Source organism: Nicotiana sylvestris, chromosome 3 (assembly GCF_000393655.2).
Source record: "Nicotiana sylvestris chromosome 3, ASM39365v2, whole genome shotgun sequence".
Taxonomy (NCBI): domain Eukaryota; kingdom Viridiplantae; phylum Streptophyta; class Magnoliopsida; order Solanales; family Solanaceae; genus Nicotiana; species Nicotiana sylvestris.
Window position 1 is genome coordinate 165,735,406 of NC_091059.1, and position 12,523 is coordinate 165,747,928.

A 12,523-nucleotide genomic window follows, 5' to 3' on the forward strand; every position below is an offset into this window, starting at 1 on the left:
AGTTTTTCTTTTTTCTTTTTTCATTTTTAAGTTTTGTCATAAGAATATTTATAGCACCATTGGCAAATTTCACTTCTTCAAACACAGACATAGAGAAAGATCATCAACTTTAAATTGGACACAAACTCATCCAATACTAATTATGTCTACTATTACGTCTAATATTGTCCCATACAATTTTTTAGGTTGCTTTATTTGAAAAAAAAATGGAAGATTAATATTTGCGGAAAAATTGCAATTTTCCAAAAATATTAATTTACTGCAAAACTTATTTTTCAGCTAAACGGCAAAACTAATAATTTCTCAACTTTTATAAAGACTAATTTTTCTTTCTTTCTTGGCAATTCATTGAAAATGATTTTTTGCAAAGAAAAATACAATTAATTTTAGCCTAACAGGCCAATTTTGTGTTTTGCCCAATTTCTTTTAATGCCAAATAGTGCATAATGGCGGATAATTTTTAATAGTGAATAATACTTAAGATGCCAAATAATTTCTAATGGCAAAAAATTCTTAATAACGAATAATGGTTAAACCTGAATATTGCTTAGCATTTATTTTTTAATTTTTTATTTTGTTTGCAAAAGTTATTTTCCAGCTAAACGGTAAAATAGTAATTTTTCAATTTTTACCAAGACTGATTAAGGATGGTTTTTGCAAAAAAGAAATGGAAAAACTCATATACAGGCTAACCATTTTTAGTGTGCTAGGGTGTTTCTTGCATTAGCATTTTCATTTGTCTAACAATGACAAATTTTGATCTTGCAATTGAGATTTGAGGCAGAATGAATTGTACACGCCCAATACGTCCATTGAACCTTTTATCTGCATATTTTTTGCCCATCTTGGGTTATTTTACACTTTTCAAAATTAAACAATTCAACTTCCCAGCCAATACGTGTTAGGTGTTACCAACTGCCCACAAAAAGGATAGATAACAACTTGGCTTGTTTATAGTTGTTTAACTCAAAAGATATCGGAATCTTTTCGAATAAATCAATCAAAGAAAATGAAGGGGTAAATCTTAGCTAAATATAATAATCTCTAGAACAAAAGATGAACCCTGAAACAATAATGACATCAATCGTTCATGTAAGCAAGTGTAATAAGTGAGGAAAATGCTCTGAGGGCTTACAAGATTGTTTTACACTCTCTATATATAAGGGACAAATCTCTTCTAAGCCTTCAAAGACAAATCATAGGGAATATTTGAAAGAATATTCCTAATGTCCCCTAATGGGCCTACACTGCTGTAAAAGTCGTACAATCTCTTATTCGCATTTAGGTCGTCCTCTGCAGGATGTCGAGCTACGAGGATCTCGTCGTTTGTCGTACTCATCAACAGTCATGATTGTCCGAATTTGGACCCATACAATAGCCTGCTTGGCCAAGCTTCTAAAATCAATTTATTTTGAAAAGTGTTTTCTCAATTGTTTTTCTCAAAGTACTTTTGGTGAGAAACAATTTGTGTTTGGATAATTAATTTGAAAAGAACTTCTGAGCAGCAATTAGTATTTCACCAAATTTTTAAAAAGTATTTTTAAGAGCCTGTTTGGCCAAGATTCTCAGAGGTCAAAAATACTTTTTTGTCAAAAAAAGTACACTTTGAAAAGTTTAAGGGGTTTGGCCAAAATGAAAAAATGCTTTTGAGCAGCAGCATAAGCAGTTTTTATTGAATTTACGGCAAAGGGCTAAATATACCCCTCTACTTTTAAAAATTGCTTACATGTACCCCTCGTTATACTATTGGGCTATCTATACCCCTACCGTTATGATATTTGATTATCCATACTTCAACCGTCATACTTTGAAACAAAAATACCCCTATTTTGGACGGAGTGTCACGTGGCAACACCAGATTAAAATGACCCATTTTTTTTTACCCGAACCGTTTTTAAAAAAAACCCACAACCCGGCCCCTATTTTCATTTTTTCCAATTTTTTTTTTAAATTTCAGTTTTTAAAAAACGAAAATATTTTGTTAAAAAACAAAAAATATTTTTTTCCTGTTTTTACAAATTTGTTTTTCCAGTTTTTACAAAATAAAATTCTTTTAAAAAACTGAAAAAAAATATTTTTCAAAACAAAAATATTTTGTTGAAAATAATTTTTTCAGTTTTTAAAAAACGAAAATATTTTTTTTCTGTTTTTACCAAAAAAAAATCAGTTTATGCAAATTTGTTTTTCAGTTTTTACAAAAAGAAAATCTTTAAAAAAACTGAAAATAAAAACATTTTTCAAAAACGAAAATATTTTATTGGAAACATTTTTTTTAGTTTTTGAAAAACGAAAATATTTTGTTAAAAACTGATTTTTTTTTTCCAATTTTTCCAATTTTTTTCAGTTTTTACAAAAAAAATATTTTGTTAAAAAAACGATTTTTTCAGTTTTTACAATTTGTTTTGCAAAATCTTTTCGCTATCTACTCAGTTTAGAAAAACGAAAATATTTTACAATTTTTTTTTAAGTTTTACAAAAAGAAAATTCTTTAAAAAACTGAAAATGAAAATATGGTTCGGGTTGTGGTTTTTTTGTAAAACGAGTTAGGCAAAAAAAAAAAGAAATGGATCATTTAAATCTGGTGCTGCCACGTGGCACTCCATCCAAAATAGGGGTATCTTTGTGGAATTTTTACCTCCTATAGCAAAGGTTAACACCTTATTTATTTTAAATAAATACCATTTAAAAAAATTATGTTGTATAGATAACTTTTAAGATTTATAGCAAAATATTTAAATATAGTTACCTCCTAGCCCTAAGCCACTAAATACGTTAATCTGTTACACTTTTTTCTTTCTCTCTCTACTTTGATATATTCCATTCTCTTCCCACATCCCATTAAAATTTTCGATGGCGGAAGGGAAACAATCTTTGTTTGAGTATTGAGCCAAATTTTAGATTCTTTTGAAAGGCGTTCGAATTACGAAGTAGAAGAGGAGGAAGAGGAAATTTGCTAAAACAGCAAAAGCAGCAGCTGGAATAACAGCAGCAATGGCGGCTGTTTCTGCAGTCACAATTGACCTCAAAAATGCCATTTTTTCACAATCCTTTTATATATTCATTCAGACTAGAATTTTTTAACAGTTGAGAGAGAGAGTCGTCGTCAAACTTCGGAACGCAATCTAGATTCTAGAATCATCGACTTCCTGTATTCAGCTAATTGAGTTGTTTCATTGGGCCATATAACTAAAATCATTTTTTTTCTTTGTAATTTAGTGTATCTCGTTGTATTCCATGTATTTCATTAGATTCACTGTCTTTTTTTTATTGTATTTCAATGTATCCCGCTGTATTTTATGTATTTCATTGTATTCACCATCTCGCTATATGCCATGAATGTATTTATAAGTTTTTTTTAATTAATATAATTTATGTATTCAGATGTATTATATAATTTCTATGAAGATTGATATATTTTTTGGGTATTTTTCGGTTGAGAATCTTTTTTATAACTGAAAATAAAAAATTTGTGTGTGATAATTGAGTTTGTTGAGTTATATTAGGAGTCTATTATGTTAATTGATTCATTTTCCATTTTAAAAACAGTGTAATCTTCTATTTCACGCCGTGAATACAGTCGAATACAATAATCTACAATAATCTGTCCAGCTGTAATCCCATGTTTCACTCCATAAATACAGTCAAATACACTCGAATACAACAACTGATTAGCTGGACTTCCCTGATTCACGCCTATTTTTGTTACTGTATTCATGAATACAATAGCTTAAATACATAAAATACATCTTATAACCACATAAAAGGTATCTATAATCTATAATATAGCAAATGATATCTATAAATGGCTAATCACTACTAAAAGATAGTACTTTATGAAAATTTCTCTATTTTTGTTCCAAAGTATGACGGTAAGGGTATGGTTAGCCCAATAGTATAACAAAAGGTCAGGTAAACAATATTCAAAAGTAGAGGGATATATTTGGCCATTTGCCGTTGAATTTATATTGAATTTCTTCTCTTTTTTATTTTCATCAAATTTTTATTCTCTCATATTTTAACGGTAGATTTTAAATTTATATTGAATGATGCATAATTATCGTGTAAACAATAAATAATACCAAATAGTCAATGTTATTGCTTAGAAATAACTATATTTTATATTGACTGGAATTTTTAATTTATATTTTACTTTACTTTATATTTTCATTGAATTATCTTATAATAAATGTTTAAATTTATTTTTCTTTTCTAAATAATACTATTCACAAATTGAAACTTTATTGACCTATTTCGTAATTTGATACTTAAAAGTACTTTTTTCAAAGATTAGCCAAACACAATGAGCTTGTAAAAAGCACTACTCAAACGAATTGGCCAAACACAAACTACTATTTTGCAAAAAGTACTTTTGAACAAAAGTTAATAAGCAGTCAGCTTGGCCAAACAAGCTCCTAACTATATTTTTCTCAAAAGTATTTTTCAAAAAAATGCTTCTAAGGAGCAGCTACGTTTTTCTGCTTCTCCAAAACTGCTTCTGCTTCTACTCAAAAGCACTTTCTTTTGGTCTTGAAAAAGCTTGGCCAAACAAGCTATCAGTATTTACATGAGCATGCATCTCCTCATTGAGGATAGTTTTACACCATCACCTATGTAAGTATAACATTTGCGCTCACCTACTACAGCAATTCTGTCCTACCAAGAGGCTCCTACCTTGAAAAGGGAAAACAACTATTTCAAGACTACAACCCATCATCAGATTCTCTCACCATTGATCATTTACTAAAAATTAAATGATTACATCGTATAGATTTGGCTGCATAACATACAGTAAGATTTCTCAAGTCAGACTTAATTTCTGTCCATCTACACCTTGTTCTGGAAGCTAACTCTGCAGAACCACAAACGTCTACATTTAGAGGAAGTGACAAGGGAACTCGTAGCTACAAGAATGGACGATAAAAACAATATGATATCTAAATGGAAGCATTCAAAAGTAGAGATCACCTGGGCACTAATTTACTGTTTCCTCCACATGTTGAGGATTCCAGCTGCAAGAGACTTCAGATTTTTCCACATGGATGATTTGCTTTCAGCTTGTGTCTCAGATTTTTGCTCATTGGATATTTCCCTATATGAAGCAAGTTCATGTCAGATAAGGTCTAAACATAGACTCATCATATATAAAAGATTCTATATGAAAACCAATAAACTAATGCAGGATAGGATACCTCTGATTGTCTGTTGATCAACAATGCAGGTACAAGTATAAACATAATTATGAGCTGATTTAAGATGCCCTAATCTAAGAATGATAAATTCCAAGTTTAACTGCATCAAAAAGTAATCAATTTTACCCCAAAACTTGATGCTTGAAATAATCAACACTTTCATTATTTGCTTGACTAGTTCTGCACCTTGCAAACTAACTGTAATACTGTACAGCCCGGTGCACTAAGCTCCCGCTATGCGTGGGTCCGGGGAAGGCCGGACCACAAGGGTCTATTGTACGCAGCGTTACCTGCATTTCTGCAAGAGGCTGTTTCCACGGCTCAAGTCCATGACCTCCTGGTCACATGGCAGCAATTTTACCAGTTACGCCAAGGCTCCCCTTCACTAAGTGTAATACATTAAAATGATACATACTTCAGAAGGAAAACAAAACAAGTCCAATTTGGTGCAAGTCTCAGTCCAATTATTATTATAATTACCATTGCATATAAAGAGGTTTCCCTTTTCTTTCTTTCTTTTTTTTTTCTTTTTTTTTGGGGAGGGTGGGGGTGGGGGGGGGTGGGGGGGTTTGATATAGCATCCTTAAACAAATATTAACACAGATAACCTACAACCACGTTACCTTGTGGGCTTTTCCAATTCAGGTGAATGTTTTTGCTCATCCATCTGCTTCAGGCCATCAAATCTGAAAGTTTCCGTAGTGGAGACCTGTTTTATGTTAGTCTCAAGTTCCTCAGAATGTGAAAAGGTTTCTAACTCTGGTTCAAGAACTTGTGCAGCAGCATCTTTATTATCCTGCATTATAAACTTATTTATTTTACCACATGCAACATACAAGAGGAAACTTGGGGAAATGCAAAAATTCAGATTCATGAACTTAGAAAGGAAGTAGATAGTAAGATAGCTTGGCATGTCTTTTTCCCTCTGAAACCTGATTCTCTGGAGCCCTCAGAAGAAAATTCAAAAGCCTATTTGAAAAATAAGCATGGTGGTGGATAATGATTAAAGTCATTGAACGACTTACAATTACTATAAATTCAAAGTCAAGAACTCTCAACAGGGACAAAAATGTGATCAAACTTCAATATCTCGGACGAACTCAAAGAGCACTGAGTTCTTTGACTAATTACAGTCCTTGATGAATTTTTCTGATCAGTCAAAACATTGATGACTTCTATTTGATTAAAAGCCAGAATCGTACAGGCAATGGGTCTATTCATACTTACACTTCCAGAAGTTCTTGAAGTCTCCACTGCAATTGGAGTTTGTGGCTTTGCCGCTGCCTCATGGTTGCTATTAATATCCCCACCTATCGTTAATGGTTGAGCTTCTTGAGATATGCTTACATCAACTGTTCGTCTATCACTTAGGATTTCTTTGAGTTCAGGTGAGGGCTTCCTATTCTGAGTGAATTCTTTTTCCAATAAAATCCCATTTGTTAACTGACCATCTTCACATTCTCCATGTTTGAGAGCTGTTGCACTGCTTAAAGTCTCTTCAACTTTGGTCAGTAATTTGTCCTTCCTAGTTGCAGCTTCTCCCGCGGAAGCTTCTTTAACCACAGTGACTTTATGTTCAACTGGCATTTTAGAATTGTACAGCAGTTCTTGTACAAGCTTCCTGATAGTGTAATACGAGCCACCAACTTCTTTCATTGCCTCCTTAGTAGGTGGAAACTTTCCACTATTCATGGCTTTATATCTGCAAAATGGATAATAGATGATTAGCTGACCTTAAACTTCAGACTCCACCGTAAAACCTGCAAACCAACTTAAGGACCTGCTTCATTAATGCTTACAAATTACTACATTAGCTATAAGCATTCATTATTTGCACTTGATGATATGTAAAATGGTAAAGGCCTAAAGTCTGATTGACATAAAAAGTATTCCAAAAGAAAAGATAGTCAGGACTACAGGCAACTTTATTCCACTTGAGTACAGAGAAGATACAAAATCTCCACACATCAGCTGTAACATCCTTATAGACAACCAGGATTACTCACAAATAAATTCCAACTCAGTTCAGACACAGGTTCGATGACTTTCAATACGAAGGATCCCGTAATCCAGAGACAACAATACCTTTCAAGAACTCCTAAAGGGCATCCAGGAGCTCTGTCATGATTGACACATCAAAAAAAGGCCATTATTCAGTAACATCGACACAGAAGATAATATATCCAGTAGCCCTTCATCTTTCCGCACTACCACTATAGATTTTCTCCTACTTATGAGTAAATAGAAGAAAATAAAATCAAAGAACACTCCAAGAGATCAACAAACCTAGAAAATATATGCTTCATCTTCCATGAAAATAAGAGTAACATATTCATGTTGATTTAGTAAACCTCCAAAAATCAAAACTCAGTTAGCACACAAATTTTCATTTACACTTCTGTAAATCTGCCCCTAGGATTACCAATTCACTGGGCCATACCCCTATTTTTTTCTTTCAGAGATCAACCAAATAACCAATTTAAGAATGCTATCTTTTTTGCTTATCATCAATTCCATCATTAAGAGAATGAGTTCATTGGTTCACTTATACAGAATGTACTCAAAGTCATGAGCAAGCAGAAGATACAATAAGGATAGTTGTTACTACTAGCTCAAGTTTCAAAAAGAAAATAGAGGTTCCTACTTTGGTTAAGCAAATCCAAAACATTAAAGGAGCCCTTCTGTAGGTAAGTAAAGCAGCATCTTATCAAGTCAGCACAAATATCTAATAGGTCATGCCTTCAGAAAGGTAAGGACACTTGACACTAAAGCCTATCAAACTATTTAGTTGCAACAACTTGAATATAATTTTTCCTTAAGAAAGGTAAGGACAACAACTACTGGGCTTCTTGTTGTTGTTGTTAAAGCATGAAGTTCACATGAAAAGTTAGCAGTAGTTTTTAGGATATGTTAGTCCCAAGAACATGAAAGTGAGAAGGGATCTCACTAGTGTAGACCAATCAAGAGAAAAAGAGCATCATACAACCATTAAAACTCCAGCAGGTCATTCATACAGTACAAAAAGAGGTCATATAACAGGTTTTTGCAGCCAAATTCAGAAATAGGACCCAAAAGGCGCCAAGGGAAAATCCTTCTGATTAGTGGTGGCAAAATGGATAACAATTCAGAAAATGGGTGTGATAATGAACTTTTTAAAAATGGGTCAAATATGGAAAAGAACCATATTATCCACTTAAAAAATTGTTAACCAATGAGTTTAGTTTTTACATTTGTAAAGACTCAAATTGGGGCTTCTTCAAGTTTGGGAGACTAGAAATTCTCCCAATAGTGACCATATCCAAAAGCCATGGATAATATAGATATCCATATTATCCGCCGGTTAACCTGTTTTCTTATTTTTATCCGTATTAAATATGGGTCGGGTTAGATATTTTATCCATTTTTGCATTACTCATTTTCAACCCACCCATACCGCTCGTTTGCCACCCCTACTTCTGATGAAGCATCCAAGGGGAGAGATACAATTGAGGACAATGATTTGCAATAAAACATGTGTTGATTATCTTGGTGCCATATCTTGACACGGATACCTTACACAAGTTATTTATTTGAGGAAGGAAAGGCAAATGTTCCAACAAGAAGTACAATACTCACCACCACATTCAAGAACCCTAACGGAACCTCGCCCTTTTTCAAGCAAATGCATCAATCACCAAATTGAATAGAACAGAGGAAACATTATTTGTAAAAGATGAAGTTGAAGAGCATGTCTTGACTTCCCTTAATGATGAGTAAAAACTAAGACAAAATTATCCAATATCCACTTTTACTTGGCCTCCATATGTAATTTTAACAAATATTAGATTCTGAACCCATAAATGCAAAAGCGTAATGGATTCAGTTGTAAAGAACATAAAGTTTGAACCCATCAAATCAAAATCCTGGATCCACCTCGGGGCCACTAACTGAGACGCACTAAACCCTTGTAAACACAACAAAAAGAAGCAAAGAGTCAACCTAAAAAAGAAGGAAAAAGGATATACTACTTGTTAACAAAAGCTTCCACCATTGCTTTCCTTTCATCCTTTGATACCCTTTTGCGTTGCCTTTTAACTGCCGCTAAATCAGACGGAACAGTGGAAGCAGCAAATGATTTCCCACGAACTGAATTTGAAGCACCATCAACAACTACAACAGATTATGCATGCATTCGTTATTTCCTAGGATTAGTATTTGCTCAAAATGTCGATGATCCCAAAATACTATTTACAGCCAGATTAACCAAAAACAAATACTAGATACTTATGATAGAAATTCAAGAGAGGGAGAAAAAAAAACCTCTTTTGGAGAGATTTATAGAGAGTCGCCGAACAATCTGCATCTCTAAGTATATGAAATCAACCCAACAATATACACATAATAATAGTATAATATAGGCGAAGGAGGGTTTAAGATTCCAAAATTAATCCCTTTCACTTTGGGGACTGAGGTTTAAGACATTCTTCCCCCCCCCCCTCCCTTAAGATTTCAAACAAGACTCTTTTTTACTTTTTTTTTTTTTGGGAAAGAGGGCTCTTTTACGATCAACCTCTTGATAACATCTTCATTAATCATTATAAATCATTTTTTTCTAATAATCGGTCTTTTATGTTATATATTTACTATTCTATAATATCTTTTTATCTATTAACTAGTATCTATAAAAGTGCGCTGCACCTTACTAATGACACATGGTGGTTTAAATCTTTATTTATATGAAAGAAAAAAAATTAATTAATGAGAAAAATATTATTACATTTACATAATACGTGAATTCAAAATGAAAAGATGTCATCAAAACTTACACAATTCATGCCTCTTGATATGACATTTACGAGTAATGACATAGGAATATTATTTCAATTCCGCCAGAGACATCTACAAAGGATAATCCCGCTAGACCATAGTTGACTCTTTATAGTATAGTCTTGAAAGCTTGCTCTTGTTCAGAATTTAGCTTTGATTGTGCTTCATCGGACACTTGTATGACCTGCCTTCTTAATACTATATTAATCTTTATTTACTTTGTGATCTAATTTCTTTTAATCTCTACCGCTCTTTTTATAGAATAAATTTATATAATCATCAATGGTATTGAATCTTACCAACCTTTTTCTTTCTTTTTCTCACACATTTATATTCTTAAAACAATTCTTAATTGTTCTTTAATAATTAAGAAATAATAATTACTTTATAATTTTTCTCATTAAATTTGTTATCTTCTAAAAATTGAATCACAAAAAGAATTCTTTTACATCTTTTTCGTGAAACTAATATTTAGGAGGAAATTACAAAAAATACGATCAAGACAAAAGTAATGTTTATCTAGCACATGAAATTTTTGAAGGATAAATTTAATTCACATAGGGTTATACAGTGATATCTTATTACTTTACTTTATGTAAGTGGCTATTCTTATAAATTTGTGATCTTTGGTTCCAGCGTTGCCGTAGAAATACATATGTGACTACATATAGTTTTGGCTTTAAATTATACAGCAACAAAGAAGAGTTTTGGCTTTAAATTAGTAAAGTATTCCCTTTTTTCTCGCAGTTTTATTAACTTCATAGTTAATTACAATTTTATCTTAAATAAAGTTATTAAATTGCTCAATATTTTAAGGTTATTTTGATAAACTGACATTGTATTCATGCTTTTATAATAATATAGATATAGATATAGATAGATAGATATAGATAGTATGCTCATATAAATTTTCTAAAATTATCAACAATAAGCCTAAAAATTTTGACCAAATATTTTAAAACTTTAATGCACCACATATGATAAAGAATATTATGTTACTTCCAGAATTAAAGATTTGATTCAATTTTATTAAAAGATATCCTTGTATATTTTTATTTCATTGCACAAAAGTTGAAATCTTTGTCATTTAGTTATGACTTTATTAATCATGTATTGGTTTTTTCTAATATTTAATTAATAAAATATGCATATTTTTGAGATTTTAAATTAAAATAATATTTTTATGTTTTATATGTAAAATTAAAAAAGAAAAAAAAGTTCTTGTTGGATAAATTTTTTTATAACAGCCAAATATATCTAAACTTTGAATGTTATTATAGGTGTATAACAACTATTTACTATAAAAGCAAAAAAAATATCAAAACAAATAATGATGTTATAAAGATATTTGAGTGTACTTGGGTTTTATTTTCTCTGTTTTGCTTTATTTTCTAGTACTACAACAATTTTCCAGATTCAGTGGGGTTTTTTTTTTTAACAATTTTTTTTTTTTCTAATTCCAGGAGGGGACGGAGGGGACGGGTTCGAGCCGTGGAAACAGTCTCTTGCAGGAATGTAAGGTAAAACTGCATACAATAAATTTTCGTGGTCCCCTTTCTCGGATTCCACTCATAACGGGAGCTTAGTGCACCGAATTGCTCTTAATACGTCGGATTGGGATCAAGGAAAGGAAAATAGACAGTGAAAATTGAAATCACATGATCCCCACCCAAATCACTACTCTGTAGGTCTTGGTAGGGATTTTTTTGTTTTGGTTTTTGGGTAGTACCACGATTAACATAAAAAAGAAAAATAATAAAAATAAAATATAAAAAAGACCAATATGGTAAAATAAGCTGGTTAAAATATTGCTTTCAAGATTATGCCCATTATTTCTTTTTCCTTCCAGATTTATTGTATCTTTGAAGTTCAATTAATTTGCACATTCATATATTAAAACAAAATTCAATTATTTTATCCAGCTAGAAAATTTCCAAGATCTATCTTATTATTAATCAAATGTTGGTCATGATATATTAGCACAAATCATGGTCATCATTAAAATTGAGAACATTACAATTTACAACTTACAAGAATGAGAAGCTAAACTCATTCACATAGTTGATCAAGATGTAATGATTCAAAATGTTGTGTTACGTTTTGGGTGCATAGTTCCCAATTAATCATTTGCAAAAGCAGCATATATAGGTAGGCGGATAATTCACTACTTTATTCCATGGTTCAAATTAGAACGTACGTCCCCAGCTCAATCAGCATTGATAATGTTAATTGTGTGACTGTGGAATTAAAATACAAAATGTTATGGAACTGCCACTTTTTGCAAATGAAATTTTTGTCTTTGGTCCCGAAATGAGGTTATTTGTAAAACCTTTAGCCGTCACCTATACCCTACAATACAAACTAAATTCTTAGTCGCCAACCATAAAAGGAAAAAATAAACTTCTTTGACAATGGTATCATTTGACTAAATTCCTTAAATAAAGCCAATGAAAGTAAAGAAATGATTAATTCCATTGACACTGCAAGTCTGAATTCCGCACCGAATGAGTGAGACTCTAGGAACTGTT

At 31.8% G+C, this 12,523-nt stretch overlaps 1 protein-coding gene across 1 annotated transcript; it reads right to left on the reverse strand.

Moving 5' to 3' along the window:
• Positions 1–4,499: 4,499 nt before the first annotated feature.
• Positions 4,500–9,626, reverse strand: LOC104218361 (uncharacterized). The gene is made up of 6 exons (XM_009768839.2): positions 9,489–9,626; positions 9,197–9,338; positions 6,417–6,891; positions 5,813–5,985; positions 4,966–5,089; positions 4,500–4,849 (listed from the first exon to the last, which is right to left on the reverse strand). Exons 1-5 carry the CDS (start codon positions 9,529–9,531, stop codon positions 4,978–4,980), a joined length of 945 nt encoding a protein of 314 aa, XP_009767141.2. The 5' UTR covers positions 9,532–9,626; the 3' UTR covers positions 4,500–4,849; positions 4,966–4,977.
• Positions 9,627–12,523: the final 2,897 nt, after the last annotated feature.

Coding starts and splice junctions, on each gene's coding strand:
- LOC104218361 (XM_009768839.2), bottom strand. CDS start 9,531: ATGCAGATTGTTCGGCGACTCTCTATAAATCTCTCCAAAAGAG. Junction 6,892..9,196: donor GTGGAAGCTTTTGTTAACAA/GTAGTATATCCT, acceptor TCCATTTTGCAG/ATATAAAGCCATGAATAGTG. Junction 5,090..5,812: donor GAATTGGAAAAGCCCACAAG/GTAACGTGGTTG, acceptor TGCTTCATATAG/GGAAATATCCAATGAGCAAA.